Source organism: Sinohyriopsis cumingii, chromosome 1, assembly GCF_028554795.1.
Source record: "Sinohyriopsis cumingii isolate HCF-2022 chromosome 1, ASM2855479v2, whole genome shotgun sequence".
In the NCBI taxonomy this organism is placed as follows: Eukaryota; Metazoa; Mollusca; class Bivalvia; order Unionida; family Unionidae; genus Sinohyriopsis; species Sinohyriopsis cumingii.
The window spans coordinates 165,517,878-165,538,649 of NC_142961.1; the positions used below are offsets into that span (position 1 = coordinate 165,517,878).

General features: G+C 39.6%; 1 protein-coding gene across 1 annotated transcript in view; it reads right to left on the reverse strand.

Moving 5' to 3' along the window:
* The window catches only part of LOC149808313 (fibrocystin-L-like), a 171,334-nt gene that overhangs the window by 86,829 nt on the left and 63,733 nt on the right, over positions 1-20,772 (reverse strand). Inside the window, exons 19-23 of the mRNA XM_089966857.1 lie at positions 20,268-20,373; positions 19,506-19,787; positions 16,995-17,119; positions 15,348-15,480; positions 12,949-13,141 (exon numbers count right to left, since the gene is read on the reverse strand). Of these exons, the coding sequence (XP_089822983.1) occupies positions 12,949-13,141; positions 15,348-15,480; positions 16,995-17,119; positions 19,506-19,787; positions 20,268-20,373 (839 nt within the window). The remainder of the gene's footprint in view (positions 1-12,948; positions 13,142-15,347; positions 15,481-16,994; positions 17,120-19,505; positions 19,788-20,267; positions 20,374-20,772) is intronic.

A 20,772-nucleotide genomic window follows, 5' to 3' on the forward strand; every position in this document is an offset into this window, starting at 1 on the left:
AATATTTCACTGCTTACATTTCCTGGATGCCAAGTCCCCATTCCAAGTTAAATATTCATGGTCTTCCAATTAGTAACTGGAGGTCCAGAATTGAAAATAAAAATGTCCCAGTCTAATTCTTTATATGGAACAACTTCCTTTTTTCTTTATTTGGACCAAGACTACCATACTTATCGTATATGTTGGGACACCGTATTTGTTGGGAGACAATAAATTAACTTTAAAAGTAATTTTTTTGTGCACTGTATGTTCTGGGACACATCGTTTTTTTTTAAATCGTAAGTTGTGGGACACCTTTTAAATCATTCGAAAATTACATGTCGGAAAATGCACTCCAACTGAAATTTTAAAAAAATATATAAAACTGTGTACTTGAGATAAAACTTATCTCATCAACACAACCTTTCTCCTGCACATACAAGATCCATTCTTTCGGTACATGAATAATTTTTTTTAGCTTTCTCATACCGTGAAAATCTGTTAGAAGCAACACATCACCTGAAGCGGAAACTGCAAGGACAAAAGTCAGATTTTTTCAAATCTGCACTAGTCTTGCTAATTCTCACATTTTTTAGCCCCATCTTATCATCAGTCCATCCAGGAATGCGATCAAAGTACACTAGTATTTCATCCATGTTAATGATCATATTGTCAGTGAAATGATCTGTTTCTCTTCTGGCATTCACAAATTCATCACATGATTTTATATCCTCCAAATCTTCTGGGTGATGCTGGATAATCAATGTTCACGCACGAAGCACAATATTTTGCCACTTTAAAAACTGTTCCATTGTTTCACTTTATTTTCAAAATTTTCATGAATACTGGTGAAAAGGAACCAAAGTTAATTTCCATATCTTGGCTGTCTATGTATATTCGAAACTAAAAAAATAAAAAATCGGCACACTTAAAAGAATCCATTGTCTGCTTCCGAGGTCAACTTGCTTTACAATAAAATAACCTTTGTATTGACATCCTTTAAACAAATTCTGGCTTCAGAGTCCAAAGTCTGCTTGCTTTGTAATACAAATAACCTTTGTCTTTGATGTCTTGTCAGTAAGTTCAAAGGAGACGTACTGCTGGCTGCCAGTTGTGTTTATTTACCACCTGCGCTTATATGTGCTTGGCATCTGTAGTAATAGTGAATACAAAGGTGCACTGATGTCTGTGGGTAAGTAGTAATGATCCTTTTGTAACCCGCACTGGGGAAAAGATTGTCACTTGCACTCAAATGAATGTGTTTTCAAATAATAATTTTTATTTGCGAGATACTGTCATACAGTAGACCTGGATGTAATTCAATCTTGGCTATTTTGCACCAAACACCGTGTCATGCATAGATGACAGTTGTCTTCAATATATCGGTTGATTATTTCCCTCTCGTTTGCAAAATCGTTTGCTTCTCTTCTAGCCTTCACGAATTCATCACATGATTTTAATTTCTCCAAATATTCTGGGTGATGCTGGGTCATCGACAAATAGTTGCAAAAAGCCCTATATTGTGTCACTTTAAAATGTGTTCCATTGTTTCAATTTATTTTCAAACTTCCCATGAATAAAGGTGAAATGGAACCCAAATTTGCTTCCATATCTCGGCTCTCTTCACAGAATCCATAGTCAGCTTCTGATGTTGGCTTGCTTTGCAATAAATAAACCTCTGTATTGATATCCTTTACCAAAAAAAGTAACCAAAGTCGGCTTCTGAGATTGGCTTGCTTTTTTATAAAAATAACTTTTTGTCTTTGATGTTCTGTCAGTAGGTTCAAACAAGGAGTTAACTGCTCACTGCCAGTCATGTGTATTCACCACTAGGGCTTCTATGTGCTTGGCATCTGTGGTTACAATTAATACAAAGGAGCATTGATGTCTGTGGGTAAATAGTAAGGATACTTTTGAAACCTGAGCTGGTGAAAAGATTGTCACTTGCACTCAAGTGAATGCGTTTTCAAATGATGATTTTTATCTGCGAGATACCGTCATACAGTAGACATGGATACAATTCAATCTTGATTATTTTGCACCCAACACCGTGTCATGTGTGAATGGTGTCTTCAAGATATCGGTTGACTATTTCCCTCCTGTTTTTCAGTCGGATAACATGTTCAAACCTTTGAGCACAACTACACAATTGTTTCTCAATGTTCATGTCAATGAACAATGTGGTGTGTGGTATCGGACATAATTAATACATGCTACAGTATGGAAGCCTCTGCTTATACGGATTACGTGGATATATTTGTTTCTTTAATGCTCATGTTGAAAAAAGAAATAAATGATAACAACACAAGGTTAGTTTCTTTCTTTTTATTATCAATTAAGCATTTTATTTACCTATTTTATTGCAACGTGCAGTGGGGGGGGGGGGCAAGTGCAAATGCAATACAAATTTTTTTTTGTTTCTTAAGTCATAGGACAGATGACCAAAGTGAAAAAAAATGTTTCACCATAAATTCTGGGACAGGACAAAAAAAAATATTTTATCGTGTCCCAACATATAATAATAATAAGAATAATAATGAGGACTTTGTATAGCACCTAATCTTTAGAAGCTCTAAGCCCTTTACAACATTAGACAACACCTATAAGATAAAAAAACATATAACGATATGATTACAAAAACAAACACTATGAAACTAGAAAACATTAAAAAACATGCTGAGAATATTTAAGGTAGGAAACATTATTAGGTCTTTAAGTTTGTTCTTGCAGTAAAAATAAAATTCATTCCACATTGCTGGGCCCTGGTATGCAAAAGAACGCTGTCCATATGACTTTGTTTTCATAGTTGGAATAATGAGTATACGATTGTCAGAAAAGAAGCATAAGTATCTTGCTGGTGTGTACACATGGGTGAGGTCGGATAGGTATGTCGAACTAGAGTCCAACAGTGAAACATAGCACAAAGAAGAAATTTTGTGTTTGATTCTGGATCGAATGAATAGCCAGTGTAGGGTACAGAGCAGTGGGGAGGTGTGCTCTGATTGTGGTACTCTAAGTATGATCCGAGTAGCTGTGTTTTGAACTTTCTGGAGCAGATATTGAGATGAACCAGACAGAATTGAGTTACAATAGTCCAGTCTTGAAAGTACTAATGAACACACAGGTGTTTTAGTGGCATCAACTGAAACATATTTGCGAATTAAGCTGATGCGTCTCAGCTCAAGATATGCAGCCTTGCATATCTTCATGGCATGTTGGTGCAATGTGATAGTACTGTTCAGAGTAACATCTAGGTTTCATACTGATTGTGTGAATTTAATGTTGGTGTTGCTGATATTTATTGTTTGAGGTAAAGGATGTGAATGAGAAAGTCTTTGTGTTGTGATCAGAATGGCCTCAGTTTTATCATCATTCATCTGCAGCTTGTTACATGTCATCCATAATTTCACATCAGAATAGCACCTCTCTACACCTTGGATGGTAGCATCAACTTCAGTTGGGTGGCTAGATTTGTATATTTTGGTGTCATCAGTGTACAATTGGTGAGACGCTGGATGATGATCTATGACACTTGAGAGCGGCTGAGTGTATAGAATGAAGAGAACAGGTCCAAGAACAGACCCCTGTGGAACACCACAACATAAATCAACTGGGCTGGAGTGCATTCCATTTGCAGATACAATTTGTGTCCTGTTGACCAAGTAGGACTTGAACCACAGTAAGGCTGTATCACGAATATCAAATACATGCTGGAGACAGTGAAGTAATATATCATGGTCTATTGTGTCAAATGCTGCAGACAAATCAAGGAGGGTGAGGACTGTAATCTTTCCACTATCCAACGCAGACAGAATATCATTACTACTTTTAAAAGAGTAGTTTCAGTACTGTGGGAAGGGCGATATGCAGACTGTACATTGCTAAAAAGACTGTTTGAATTTAGATGCGATACAAGCTGGGATAGAACAACCTTTTCTAAGATTTTGGATATCAATGGGAGATTAGAAACTGGGCGGTAGTTCTTTAAATCATTATGGTCTAGTGTTGGTTTCTTCAGCAGAGGCTTTACAATGGCAGTTTTGAAAAATGATGGGAATTCCCCAGATGAGAGAGAGGTATTAATAACATCAGTTAGTGAAGGCAATACTGGATCTAAGCACTCAAACAGCAGTGATGCTGGAATTGGATCAAGTTCACATGACTTTGGTGCACTCTTCATCATGATTGTACGTATGAAATCCACAGAGACAGGTTCAAATGCTGCTAATGGTTGCCGCTCAAATTCTGTATCCCAACTGTATGGAGACGAGTCAATTGAAATTGTGGTGTCAAGCTTATCTCTAATGGTTTGTATTTTGTCACGGAAGAAATTTGCAAACATGTCCGGAAGGTCAACTGGAGAGAAGGTAGTTGGAAGTGGTGTAGATTTGTTCCTTGACATTAGCTTGTTAGTAATCTTGAAGAGCTCTTTGCAGCTGGAACTTTCCATGATCTTAATAGTATAGTGGGCTGATTTTGCTGCATGGACTATATTTGTGACATTCTTCTTAGTGGCTTCATAGATTTGTTTATGAAAGGAGTCTCGTGGAAAGTCAAAGCCTCTCAGCTTTACGGTGGTCTCTTTTAGCAGTGCAAAGCTGGTCCCTAACACTGCTATACCATGGAGAACACTTTTGAATTGATACTCTGCACTTGTAGCTGGGGCATGTTTGTCAAGCAATGAATGCAGGCAGTTATCAAGTTGTTCTGCGGTAGGAGGTAAGCAAGTTGTTAGGTTAGCTTGGATGTCGTGCATTAGTTTGGTTCTATTTATCATATGGAGATTTCTCTTAGTAGCAAATAAAGGTGGAGGGTTAGGGACAGATATGTCATATAATGCAGAAGTGATCTGATGCAAGGTGATGGGATACCAGGGAGAACCACAGAATGTTATCATCAGGTCTATGAAGAATCCAGTCTAAAATCTGACCATGTTTATGGGTGGGTTGGTTAACTGATTGTTTGTGGCTGAAAACATTAATGGAATCTATGAGTTTTGATGTATTTGGGTTTCTGGGACAGTCAAAGTGAAAGTTGAAATCTCCAAGAATAATCAGGTTGCCACCTACTGAATTTCCATAGTCCAGGAGATTCGGAAACTGCTCCAAAAAGAGAGAGTCAGCCAGCTTGTTTTTTCTACTAGGCGGAGGGCGGTATAGGCAGAAAAAATGGACTGACCTTTGCTCCAGTGTGAGTGTGTTTGGACTAGTTCAAACGATGTGTGGTCGAAATTGAATGTTGTGGTGTGGTTTTATCATGGAGTTCTTTGTGATGACAGCAATTCCACCTCCGTGAGAATTACGGGGGAACGATTTGATGGAGTAACAGTGGGTGTTAGATCCATACACTTGGGCCCATTGCCTGATGTTTTTAGCCATGTTTCTGTCAGGAAAAAATGTCAATATTCTGGTCGTTGATAAAATTAACTATTTCTGTGCGCTTTTCTGGTGGTCCTAATGAATGGGAATTGAATAATGCAATAAGCAGAGGTATCTCTTGGATAGTTGACACAGAGGTTGACAAATTAATTGGGATTTGAATTAGGTTATCTAAATTAACGGTCAAACTGTTTTTAAATTGTTGCGCCAAAATAAGGGAGATAACTGGAATTCTTCTTCCTGTTCTATGCCGGCCAGCTTTGAAATGTTTCTTTATCCGCTTCTGTTTACATTTAGGTAATGATGAATGTAGTCCTAATTCATTTAGTCTAGAGCACAATGTAGTGTGGAGAGCCAAGGAGTGGTCATTTAAAGCAATTAATGAGGGTCCATCGTAGCATAAACGGGTTGACTGGCAAGTATCACGTGATGGCGGTTTGTTCAAAAACAGTGGAGTAAGACAGCTGAGAAAAAGTCTAATTGTTCTCATTTCCAAAACAAGGAGATGAAGAGACATGTACAAATTTAACAGCCAATACATAATGAACACAATAATGAAGATGAAAACAGGCAACAAGCACAAATATCATGAAAATGGCACTAAAAAAACGGAACAGCTGCTTCAAGCCGGTTAAGCGATAGTGGCCATCTTGTTTCTATTCAGTAAATACGGTTTGTGGTCTAAGGTTGACACTGCCCGGGGTGGAAGTGGGAGACAAGCGCCCCAATCCTCCAAAATGCCCCATACGGCCTGCATCTCTTACTGCCTCTGTCACCTAAAATCCAGCTCCTGGCCTTCACGAGTGGCTTAGATTTGAAGCCCGGCAGACCATGTTTTCTACTAACAGGAGAAGGGGTGAAGGCGGCCCACTGGCACCTTAAAACCAGTTGCTTCGGGTAGATGGGACTCGTAAACCTTGGATGGTAGCTCATCTAGGAGAAGGAAAACTCCGATTCCAAACCTCTGCTGCCTTGTGGCTATACCCACTCATGGGAAAGGCTAAGGGAGTAAACCCCGACAGAAAATCCGGAGATGGAGTCCCTAAGGCGGTATGACATTGACTTCAACGTCATTCCGGCAACTCCTGCGACGCCGTTGGTGCCAAGCTGTATCGGCATTCGTCGTTCCCTTGGGCACACCAGCTGCGTGGAGAGGGGGGATCTGCTGCATGGGCAACAGCTGATTCTCCATACCAACCTGCCCAGGCTTCATAGCTCCACTGGAGAGGACACTCCAGCATCGTCGTACGGCGTCGGCACAACACGAGAAGTAGCAGTTTACCGGTTCTAAGTCAAAGCTTGATTGGCGTAGAGCTTAAAGCCAGGGATTACTTCTGACGGTGGGAGAGATCATCAGGTCTCACTGGACAGCTACCGCCTGCCTAAAGCTGGGCAGCCCCCAGTCAGTAAGGTACTGCCCGCCATGGCCTGCCTGCTTCACTGGGTGCGTGGAGCTTAGAGAACCATCTCGACAAGTGGGCCACAAAACTCTGCACCAGGAAAGACTAAAAGAAGAAATAAAAAGACTCCAACTCTTCGTTTTGCAACCTGGAACATCAGGACCATGTGTCCTGGATTGACCACTGACCTACAGCAGATTGACGATGCACGGAAGACTGCCGTCATTGACATAGAACTCTCCCGACTGAACATCGACACTGCCTGCCTCCAGGAGACCCGACTGGCTGACAGCGGCACCATCAGGGAAGCCAATTACACATTCTTTTGGCAGGGGAAGCCCTTGGGTGAACCTAGGCAGCATGGTGTAGGCTTTGCCGTAAAGAACACGCTAATCGCCTTCATTGAACCTCCATCATCAGGTACTGAGAGAATCCTTGCCCTCCGGCTGTCAACATCCTTAGGCCCAGTCAACATCTTCAGTGTGTACACCCCAACCCTCTACTCCACCTACAAGGAGAAAGACAAGTTTTATGAGGCTCTGGATCAGGCAATATCCAGTATCCCCAACAATGAAAGCCTTTACTTACTAGGAGTCTTCAATGCTAGAGTGGGAGCTGACCATGAGGCCTGGTCCACCTGTCTCGGCTTTTACGGAAGGAGCAAGATCAACGAGAATGGTCAGCGACTGCTGGAGATGTGCTGCTCCCACAGCCTGTGTGTGACCAACACTTACTTCAAATGCAAGGAGATCCACCAGGTGTCGTGGAGACAACCACGTTCACGCCACTGGCACCAGCTAGACCTCGTCATCACCAGGCGTGCAGAACTGGCCAGTGTCCTCCTTACCCGCAGCTACCACAGTGCCGATTGTGACACGGATCATTCCCTCGTGGCCAGCAAGGTGCGAATATTACCCAAGAAGCTGCACCACGCCAAGAAGAAGGGTCACCCACGTATCAACACCTGCTGTGCAAGCTACCCAGAGAAAACACAGCAGTTCATCAGCAAACTGATGGAAGCCCTCACCAAAGTGACACCTGATGACACCATTGACTCCAAGTGGTCTCATATCCGTGACTCTGTGTACAATTCAGCCATCACAGCTTACAGGAAGAGGGAGCGAAAGAATGTCAACTGGTATGAGCCAAACTGGGAGGAGATGGAGCCCATGACTGAGGCAAAGAGGAAAGCCCTCCTGGCATACAAGGCTGCACCTAGCCCCAGAACACTACAAGCCCTCAGGATTGCAAGGAATAACGCCCAGGAGACCGCCTGCCGCTGTGCCAACACCTACTGGCTGAACCTTTGCAACAGTATACAGACAGCTGCTGACACCGGGGATACAAGAGGAATGTATGAGGGTATCAAAAAGGCGACAGGCCCCCCCAGCTACAAGACCACCCCCCTCAAGTCCAAGAAGGGCGAAGTCATCACAGACCAGGGGAAACAACTGCAGCGATGGGTTGAGCACTATCTTGAGCTATATGCAACCCAAAACAATGTCACTGGAACTGCCCTGGATGCCATTCCAGACCTGCCTGTCATGGAGGAGCTAGACACACAGCCCACCCTGGAAGAGCTCGGAAAAGCCATCGATTGCCTTGCCTGTGGGAAGGCTCCTGGAAGCGACGGCATTCCGCCTGAAGTCCTCAAGAGCAGAAAACCAGCACTGCTCCAGCCCCTACACACACTCCTCTGCCTTTGCTGGGAACAGGGATACATCCCACAGGACATGCATGACGCCAACATCGTCACTTTGTGCAAAAACAAAGGAGACCGTAGTGACTGCAACAACTATTGGGGCATCTCCCTCCTCAGCATCGTCGGAAAGGCTTTCACCCATGTTGCCTTGGTGCACTTGCAGATCCTAGCCTCCCACATCTACCCAGAGTCCCGTGTGGATTTCGAGCCGGCAGGTCAACTGTAGACATGATCTTCTCACTACGTCAGCTGCAGGAGAAGTGTCGCGAGCAGCAGATGCCCCTCTACATTGCCTTCATAGACCTGATGAAGGCATTTGACATGGTTAGTCAGAGTGGACTCTTCAGACTCCTGCAGAAGATCGGCTGCCCCCCACGTCTGCTTGTTGTCATTATGTCGTTCCACGAGAACATGCACAGCACAGTGTGCTTCAATGGCGCAACATCTGAAGCATTCCCAGTCATTAGCGGAGTCAAACAAGGCTGTGTCCTTGCGCCGACGCTCTTTGCCATCTTCTTCTCCATGCTTCTCCAGTACGCATTCAAGGACTGCAGCGAGGGAGTGTACATCCATACCAGGGCTGACGGCAAGCTGTTCAACATCGCCCGTCTCCATGCTAAGACTAAAGTCACAGAGGTACTCATCCGTGAATTGCTCTTTGCCGACGATGCAGCCTTGATATCACACATGGAAGATGGACTTTAGCAGCTGGTATGCTGCCTCTCCCATGCATGTAAGGAATTTGGACTGACCATCAGTTTGAAGAAAACGAATGTCATGGCACAGGACACAGACTCCCCTCCCTCTGTCTCCATTGATGGGTACAATTTGGAAGTTGTCGAGAACTTCACATACCTCGGGTCTAACATCTCCAGCTCACTCTCCATTGATTCTGAGGTGGGCGGCAGGATTGCCAAGGAAGCAGCAGTGATGGCCAAACTTAACCAGAGGGTCTGGAACAACCCCAACCTCACAGAGAAGACCAAACTGCATGTCTACCAAGCCTGCGTGCTCAGCTCACTTCTCTACAGCAGCGAAACATGGACCACCTATGCAAAACACAAGAGGAAACTCAACAGCTTCCACCTGAGATGTCTGCGGCGCATTCTGCACATCCAGTGGCAGGACAAAGTACCCAACACAGAGGTTCTAGAATGCGCCAACATGAACAGCATGTCTTCCATACTCAGCGAGAGGCGCCTTCGCTGGCTCGGCCATGTCAAGAGAATGGACCCAGGTCGCATTCCCAAGGACCTGTTATATGGGGAGTTAGCAGAAGGTGCATGACCAACTGGACGACCACATCTGCGCTACAAAGATGTTTGCAAGAAGGATATGAAGACAGCAAACATCAATGTCAATGACTGGGAGAGCTGTGCAAACAACCGTTCCAGCTGGCGTCTAGCTGTCAGGCAGGGAGTGCAAAACGCAGAGGAAAAGAGAAGAATAAAACAAGCTGAAAAGAGAGCTAAAAAGAAGGATAAGCAAAAGCGTACTCTGGAGCTATGCCATCGTCTCCCGTAGATGGACGGATGCCAAGGAAAATTGGTTTGTGACATCAAAGCAGAGGAAGGGAATTTATGCAGGTGAGTATTATATAAATATAATTGCTTACCCCTACCCAAATATAGTGCAACCCAGAAAGACTCAAGAGACTGGAAAGCTTCTATTTGACCTCAGCCTGAGAATGTTTTGGATTAAAGTCTGAGAAGGGAAATGTTCATTGCATCAAATGTCCAGATTCCCCACTCCTCTAACAACTGACCAAACAGGTGGGAGGAAGCAAGGGACCCAAATGGAAAGAAAGAACCTACTACAGCCAACTCTTTAGGGAACTCATCAGAGTCAACCAAAATGGAACTAGCATCATCATCCTAAAGCTACTCTCTAAGTTTGACAGGACTGTCTTCCCTGGCATCCCTCTCCAATATGTTTTGTGTTTTCTTGTAACCACTCACGAGGAATATTGGGATTAACTCTACAATCTGTTCCCCTAAGTGAATGAGATCACTGATCCAGTCTCGATTGTATAGAAGGAGAGATGTGACTCACCTCTTTTATGCTGAATGAGGTCAGAGATAACTGATCAAATGCTTGATTTGTCACATCCACCATGCCTTGAAATAATGGCAAGGATCTACATGATATCATGGGGGGGGGGGGAAAGACTCACTACCAGATAACACTGATCCCCTAATCTTAAAGGAATTAAACCTACACATAGGGAAGGGGGATGCTGATCCAATCTCCTTCTCCAGATAGGCAAGCAAAACCCAATTCTCAATTCCCACTGGGAATGGATGGAAACAGAGAGATTGGGGCACTGATCCAATCCCTGCCCCCAGACCAATCCTTTTGTGCTTGGAGTTTGGCTGCTCAGTGGGCAAGGTCTGATGACCAGTAATTGATGACTAGTGCATGGTCACAAGTCACGGACCAGTCCAACAACAAAGATCTGACAGACAACCAATGCTCTGATCATCAGATCAAGATCATGACTCTTCCCTGTCATCTGGAAGCATGTTGCTTATCACTACTCTTCCCTGTTATCTGGATGATGCTTATCACCACTCTTCCTTGTCATCTGGAAGGTGCTTATCACTACTTTGCCCTGTCATCTGGAAGATGCTTATCACCACTCTTCCCTGTCATCTGGAAGGTGCTTATCACCACTCTTCCCTGTCATCTGGAAGGCACTTATGACTATGTTGCCCTGTCATCTGGAAGACGCTTATCACCACTCTTCCCTGTCATCTGGAAGGTGCTTATCAATACTCTTCCCTGTCATCTGGAAGATGCTTATCATCGCTCTACCCTGTCATCTGGAAGGTGCTTATTACTACTCTTCCCTGTCATTTGGAAGATGCTTATCACCACTCTTCCCTGTCGTCTGCAAGGTGCTTATCACCACTCTTCCCTGTCATCTGGAAGATGCTTATCACTACACTTCCTTGTCATCTGGAAGATGCTTATCACTACTCTTCGCTGTCATCTGGAAGATGCATGTTGCTTCTAACTACTCTTTACTGTCATCGGGAAGATGCATGTTGCTTATATCAAACTCTAGCACTAAGTATCTACTCAACCTTCAGAGGTTGCTGCTCCTTCCTGCCCAGAAATTTCCTGGGTTCTTCCTCCACCATTAATACTGGCTGCCATGTATAGCCCATCGTGTGCTGAAATATGGCGTTAAACCCTACAACAACGACAACAACTTTCTGCAAGTCACTCTCAGGCAATTTTCCTCCACTGGAATGAACCAAGGGTCTATCCTTCAGTAGCACTTACAGCATCAGTCCTGGTGCCATGCATCTTTGGCCTTTTGGGTGACCTCTAAACTATGGAAATTGCTCCTTATTTCTTTCTCACAAGGACAGCTGACATCCCTAAACTGGGAGAGATCCTGAACCCTCCTGTGAATAGATGGGGTCATCATGTAATGACAAGAAGGACATTTGTTCTCCTCCCTCTATAGGTGTGACAAATATTTGCGAAGTCCCATACAATTATTAGTCCACAGACAACATATCCATGCAAGCACAACCAGTTTACAATATACCTTGCAACATATTAATCTCTGAAAGTGAAGACAATTACAGTAAACCTGACAATCAGGAACTGAAAAAGGGTAGTTAATACTTACTTGCACACCAGTTAATAAAAAGGGATTAACGCTGAACAGGAGTACCACCTGCTAAGCAGGACACAAAATCCCTTCGAAATATCAACAGAAACACAAAACAACACTAAAATAAGGCAAGGACTGGTGAGAAAAACATTCAATTAGCACAAAAAGTTATAAGATTTGCCTAAATGTGTTACAAACAACAACGAAGGCATATATCAATCAGCAATCATAACATGTTCAAATCACACAACAAAGTCCATGGAAGAAGAGGAAGGCATTGCATTGCATGAGACAATGTTCTGTTCAATCCTGGGCCTCCAATTACTAACAGGAGGAGGGAATATTTAGCCTGGGCTGGAGACTTGGTATTCCAGAAAAGGTAAGCAATGCAACAGAAGCAGAAATTGTATTACTGCTATTAAACTGTATATTAAAGACATTAATGGGGCTTTGTTTTAAAATTAGTACTAACTTATAAAAATCGTACAAATGATTGTTCTGTTAAAATGATTCTTAAAACCCATGGATGAGTCATATGACCTTATATAAAGAGTGCAAGGAAATCAAAAGTTTGGCTCCAGAATAAACAACTCTTATAACATTATGACTTGGGTTTAGATAAATATTATGTGTTGTTTAAGATTAATCTTCACTCATATATATGTTCATTTCCCAAATATTTAAAATTATTTGCAGGACAGCCATGTAATAGTCTAGTAGTCCCTACAATACCCAGTAATTGCCAAGTTCTTGTATGTAATGGAATACATGTGATTCAAGTCACAGTAATAGGACAAATTGAATATATCTTTTGAAATCTCAACCAAATAAACCTGATATTAAAAATACTATCTCACATACTTGCTATTTATGGCAAATCCATTTCCTCCAACATTGAGTTTGATGTACTGGGAGCCAGGACTGAGTCCTGAGAAAGAGGCTGTCACATGTGTGTTATTGTAGGCTGTAGTGGAGGCCAACACATCTCCTATCAAAAGAGTGGCTGCACTAGATGAAGACCCAAACCCTGACCCTAAAATCTGAATGGTGCCATCTGAAAATGTCAACAACATGCATATCATTAAAACATTAAATCATCAGTTTGTGGATGATTTGTATGAACACAAGAAATGTTTGAAATGCATATTTGAAAACTGCCCAACATCCACTTCACAATAATTTTAACATCTATAAGAAGCTTGAAAACCAAAGGGACCAGAAGTATGCTAAGATGAGCTTATGCTGGCATTTTTAATATTTTTATCGAAAATACAATTCCAACTTCCAAATAGCTTGAACAAACCTTTAACAGATACTGTTGTACTTTTATAATGTATACTGGCCAATAAGACATCATATCTATGATTAGAATAATTTCATACAATGAAATCATGACAATTTTTAACAGATTCCAGCAAAAAAAATGGCAGCCAATGTGGACAGCAACTTCTTATTGCAAGGGTTTATCCCTGTAGATGGCAAGACCAAGATCATGTAATAACATGTGCATTTCCATCAGAACACCCCTTTGCACAAAATGAATGTGATCAGTCATCAATGTTTTATCTTACAGAATATTCTAAATGTGGTATAGTCCTACCAACACATGATTTTTTCCAAGTTTTTACTTTGTAGATTAAGTGGCTCATCCTATTCCAGTATGATTATTACTCAAAATTACTTAATCAACATAGCTATAGCAAACATATGTATTAATTGCCATCAGCTGTTTGAGGGATCCAAAATATAAGTCCATGAGGATTACAATAACTGTTGTAAACATTCTAAAAACAAGTAAAGCGTTTTTGTTCAAGAGCCTACTTTGTTGGAACCAAACAGACTGTACTTGCTCTACTGTCTGGCAGATTTAAATCAATCATTCTGCAATATGGTAAGAAAAATAATTGCTTCAAACCAAGCTCAGACTACGAGTTGTTCCATTAAAAATTACATGGGACCCAAGGAAGGCACATTTAAAGTGGGGTACTTGCCCAAAGATGCAATTTAAAATTTGTTATCATTTTAATATGAACTCTGTAAAATCAAAGTATCCTGGTATATATTTTTTTTTAAACTGTATTCCCTGGGTACCATGTATGTTTCAATGGAACAGTTCTAAATAGATAACTAAAATTAACCAAATGGCCACAGAATTAATTGAAATAGAAAATGAAAACCTCTAGAAAAATGAGTGCTGATTAGAAGAAACTGGAGACTTTTTATATTTCAGACGAAAGAACAATTCACATAAAAACAAGCAGAACATGATTTCATAATGAAGAGATAGAAAGAGATGAAGTGAGTGATACAGATATATTAAATGAACACAGAGGCCCCACCACTGTGCCTGAAAACTAACCTAACCACAAAAGCATAACTAGATGCACAGACATGCAGACAGACACCCAGAAAAGGACAGCATTTTATGCCCTATCAATGTCAAGATGGAGCATAATAAAAATGACAGATAGAGAAAACAAGTGATAGAGACTGGTACATTACAAGTGACAGAGATTTACAGACATAGAGATAGACGTATAGCAGAGACAGAAAAACAGTCATAGCAACTGGTACATTACAAGAGACAGAGATTTACAGACATACAGACAGATGTATAGCAAAGACAGAAAACCAGTCATAGAGACTAGTATATTACAAGAGACAGAGATTTAAAGACCTACAGACAGATGTACAGCACAGACAGAAAACTAGTCATAGCAACTGGTACATTACAAGAGACAGAGATTTACATACAGATACATGTATAGCTAGATGTATAGCAGACAGAAAACCAGTCATAGCAACTGGTACATTACAAGAGACAGAGATTTACAGACATACATATAGATGTATAGCAGAGACAGAAAACCAGTCATAACAACTGGTACATTACAAGAGACAGAGATTTACATACAGATAGTTGTATAGCAGAGACAGAAAACGAGTCATAACAACTGGTACATTACAAGAGACAGAGATTTACATACAGACAGATGCATAGCAGAGACAGAAAACCAGTCATAGCAACTGGTACATTACAAGAGACAGAGATTTACAGATCTACAGATAGATGTATAGCAGAGATGGAAAACCAGTCACAGGAACAGGTACATTACAAGATTACAAGAGACAGAGATTTACAGAACTACATAAAGATGCATAGCAGAGACAGAAAACCAGTCACAGTAACTTGTACATTACAAGAGACAGAGATTTACAGACATGCAGCTAGGCGTATAAGGATAAACAATTTGCTTTACTCTGAACTCCCAGAATTGATGGCATGATATTGGTAATGGTTGCTGCCAGTGAAGAATCATATGTAAAGGAGCTGGGGGAGGTCAGGATACTTCCATATTGTTGCACAGTCACTGACACTGTCTTGGTTGTTGCCTGGGGATATAAGAGACAACCTATTTCAAATTTAAGTTCATAATATGATCCTGAATGCAAAGACATTTTGAAAATTAAATAAACTGTTACTTCACTGGATCTGTCTGACCATAGGCTTAATTATGTCAAAACTGATTCTTCGTTAATGACTGGTGAAATAAAAGAGTACATAAGTTTCATCTTTAAAGAAGTGACTTTCATGCAGTTTTTAAATACATGCTACAAAAAAGAAGTTTCCATTACATGTACAAGTTGAATTTAGATGTACAAAATGCAAAAGATAATTGAATGTCATGATCTGATTGTCGGATTTCATTGTTATCAATCACATTATTTCTTATTAAACTCCCATGGAACTCAGTAAAGGCTCTAATTAAAGTTAAAAATTTAGTAATAATATATATTTTAATTTTAGAAAAGCTCCAAAATAGGTATCTATCGATCTGAACTTGCTAAAATTTCCTCTAAGATAGTTATTTCCAAATTTGACAATTTTCTAGTTAATTTAAAAAGAATGCGCAGAAGATGTACCAAGTAGTCTATTTCCAAATCTACTTAACAGGTCCACTTAAACAAGCTTTTTCCTATTGATTCTTTTCTTGAAGCATGGATGATTTTCACATCAAAATGTTGCACTACAAAGGAAACACTGAAGTTGATAAGAATTCGGTATGCCTCACATTTCACATAATTGAAAGTTTGCAAGCCACTGCTCAGGTTCTCACCAACATAAATCGTATATAAAAAATACAACCAGTTACATGCCAGATGCATATAAATGAAACCTGATTAATGGGAATGATAATATTTCATTTTTAAATTTCTAAAACATGAAATACACAGCAAGTTCTTGTTCATTTTATGTTATCTTACATTTAAAAAGATATTAACATGTGAAAATGAAAGTGATTTGAGTGTACCTGTTTTTGGTATGTGGAATACTAGCATGAACTCAGCTTTTTTGTTTTGACTATAATTAAGACTGACCAGAAATCTGCAACATATGCTTTAATCCTGGCGCTTTGCACATATAAAGTTAAAACATTGAAGCAGTGGCAGCAACTATCCATGATACTTCAGTGAAAGAATAAATGGAACTTATTTTTTTTTCACAGTTCTAAGAAAGGAAAGATAATAATTTAGCTAAATTATTAAACAACAGCTAACGAAAATGGTAACTATCATGATGATGAAGTGACAGGAAACTTGAATGACATTGTTTTGAATACACTGAGTATGAGGAGTAAACTGATGGAGAAACAATCCATTAAATTTGCTTTTCATGCAACAAAGAATAAATTGATAAGTAATATGTTTATTTATAGTCATGCATCATCATCATCATTTTCAGCATATCAAAAATGACACTTGCACTTGTCAATCTCTGAAAGCTGAAACCTCTAATGTTCATATCCCCAAAAATTTAAACCTTGCAAAATTCATTTAGTTTGGGTATTCACAAATTTGAAACAAGCTGAAAAGGTAAACAACATAAAAATAAATTTGGTACTTACAGAGGCAGGAGTAAAACAGAAAATCTGGCCTGGATTAATGGAAGTGATGATGCACAAGTCATTTCCTACTTTAACATCAGCATCTTCAGCAAATCCATAGCCAGTCAGTGTTAAGGCAGTACCACCTTTGCAAAGGACAGAGGTAAAAATTAGATCAAAATACAAAAGTAATTCAAAAAGACTTAAATCAGTGAAAAAGAAGCAATAAACATTGACAGCTTTCTGTGGGAATTAAGATATGACATTAGTGACTTTAAAACTACATATTACACCATCACATAAATGATCAAGAGGCACATATGTAAATTTCTGGATAGGTAATTTTTGCATAATTATTTGTCCATTGCATGCATGGTTCCTAAACATACACCCAAAAGCAGTCTAGTTTGACCTCCAAGTTTGTTCACAATATTTACTATAAAGCAAATACAGACAAGGTACCTGAAAAGAACCCGAGTCTCTAGTATACAGACTATATGAAAATTTTCCAATGAAACTGCCAGTCCTAAGTCTGAATGCACTATATAGTTTTTTTTTATTACTGTTTTGGCACAATCCCATAGACAATACAGCAGATAAAGCATATGGTAACTGTTAAATACATCTCTCATGGTAACTGTTAAATACATATCTCATGATACCTATTAAATACGTGTCTCATGGTAACTGTTAAATACATGTCTCACGGTAACTGTTAAATACACGTCTCATGGTAACTGTTAAATACATGTAACATGTGACTCATCATTGCAAGAGCTCGATGAATCACTTGTGAAGATTTCTAACTCAAAAATAAGACAATGTTCTATTGTACCGACATGATTTTGGTCTTCCATAAAAAAAGCTGAAAATCTGAAAGGGGGGTTCTTCCCCAACAGGGTCTCAAGGGGCAGCGCCTCCAATCCAGGGGTCCAGGGGGCAGAAGTCCCCCAGCCAAAAATGCATTTTACAGTCATGAAAAGCTCCTCCTGGTGCAACTTATGATCATAATATATAACAAAATAATCATTTTAAAAACTAACAAACTTACCAAAAATTTCAAATTGAATAATTTCACAATATTTATTGTCACATGAATTTGTTCTCCAAAACTACTGGTGCTTCAGTTATTTCATGTGCATGTCAGTGTTTACATCGTAATTAAGTCAATAATTTGGCAATTTTTGCTGCCAACATATTACACTTCTCTCTTTTTATAACAAATCTGTAAAATAAACACCCAAGTACATCACCTATTTATAAATAATCCCATATATTCACTTGTCTTTTTGTCCACTGGACACAACTTGCTGATATGCCAGTCGAGCTCTTTTTGCGGCTCTGTCAAAGATTTCTTTAGCCTTCATTTTTGTCACCACTGATTTTGTTGGCTCAATGTGCAATCATTTCTTTTCCTTCTCAACAAGAGCCTTTCTCCTTTCAAAATCCAGCCTGTATTGGCGACATGCAATGCGCATATTCTGACAGAGGGCTACATCTGTTCTCTCATGCAAAAAATCTTGTGCTTCTGAGCTTCAATTTTTCCATATGCAGCTTCATCTGTAGGTGCTGTTCCAGATTCTTCCAACCACGACTTCTGTAATTTATATCTATATTGCAGAGGTCAAAAACTGCCAGTCTCAAGCGTTCAGTTTTCTTATAAACTGACCAACTAAATTTCCGTTGACTTTTCGCTCCAGCAAAGCCCATTTCTATACGTTTTTTAAACCTTTATCTAAACTTCTCATGTCATGGTCTCTCAACAATTCAGGATGCCATTTTTTGCAAGCACGCTTCTTGTTTCCATTGCCATCAGTTTCCTTCCTTTAAATGAAGAATCACTGGATGAATTTAAACTTCTGACAAATCAGAATACTCTTTACGAGAGTTGTGGGCTAACTAATATATGGAACGAATACGTTACAAGGGTCGTTGCAGAATGAGACCGAACAGACTGTTTTAAAAAAAAAAAAAAAAAAGAAGATTGGGGATGATATGAAAAAAAAACAGACTATATCAAGAAAAATCAGATTCAAGTCGGGAGAAAAGTGGAATTCCACTTTAAAATGGAGAAAAATCATGTCTGATTGTAGTAATTTAGGATAAAAAAGAAGAAAGATTATTTATCTACTCATAATGAGAAAATATTAAAGGTTCAACTTTAATCGCTATATAGTGGCATTGTTTGCAATACATACTAATGGAAGTTTGCAGTAAAGCAGTGTTATTACCATATTATTCTAAGTTTTCCTTAGACCCCACCCTCCATACATACATAAATGAATGTAGAAGTGTCCCCAGCCCCTATGCTCTGGATTCCAAGGATAGATCAGAACTGATTCTGCAATTGTTGTGCTCATCTGGAGACAATCTATAATCATACCTTAAAGTATGAAGTTACAAACTTGAAGGAAGCAGAAGTTGCAAAACATTAATGTTACAAAGATGTTTGCAAGTCTAGACAAACAGGATCACAAATTTCAACTTTCCCTTTAAAAAGTATGCAGAGACCTCCAAAGTTAGCAAATTTACCTCCTAAGCTTCCAGATGTAGGACTTATGCTAGTGATTCCAGCTGTGTATTGAAACATAATGGCACTTCCTGTGGGATGAGAGGCCCTGCCTTTACCACTCACTATTACATCCACCTTGTAGCTTCCAATAGGACTATTACCGACGATGCAGCTGATAGATGTGTCTGTAGCAATGGTGATGGTGCACTCCTTGCCACCAATCTCCACCTGATTGTTGGAGGTTGTGGTGCCATCAAATCCTGTCCCTGTGATGGTTACTACAGTCCCTTGTGCAAGAGTACCTGTGTAATAAATCCAAATATTAAATACAATATGTCCAAATATTTCAAGCATTTGAAAAAATATAATGTTACATTCTTTGTGTTTATTATTTTATTGGCTTTATCACCTAGGATGACTTAAGATGAAGAAAAAAAATTCATGCAAAAAGATTTAAGTTCAAAACCCAATCAAAGTTTATTAGAAAATTAGAAAATCTAAATACAAATGCAAAATTAAATCAGACTTGATTTAACCCATGTTTTGGCATCCAGTAACAATTTCTTGGAACAAATATCTTCTATCTGCCCTTGAATAAATCAATTATCCCATTTCCTTCTTAAACTTGAATAAATCAATAATCCCATTTCCTTACTAAACTGTACAAAAGAGGGTGAACAAAAGCAGCAAGATTAAATGAGTTTAACTGTAAATCACCTACTGCAAAATAAGTTTTGATAAAAGACTAAAATGTACTAAAAAGACAGTAATATAGTACATACCACTATTGGGGTTGATAGCAGTGACAGTAGGCGTTACTGCAGAACTCCAATGAAAGCAGCAGTCTCCTGTGCATTTGTTGGGGATGTCATTGATGTAAACCAATGCCTTAAAAAAATTAATACTTGTAACTAGAGTAATAACACTGGCACACTAATCACAAATCCCTGTGCTTTTAAACATGAATATTAAAACCTTCCATCTTTACCACCACCACACCATACATACTACCTACCTTTACAAGTGAAACATCAGAAGGCAGGCCAGGCTTAGGAGGAAATGTTGTAAAGAAGAGACAGGTAAGAAATATCACAGTATCCCCTGCTAAATCACAGATATAATATCAATACAAATAATGCTGTTATTAGAACACAAATTTAAAAATGTCTAAAACTGCATGACACAAGTTCAGTATTCTGTGTCTTAAAAATTCATTTCTTAAAGGTTATCTATCTAAACTTAACTATGAATCTTCCATTCTTGAAAATTAAAAATATTCACTGTTTC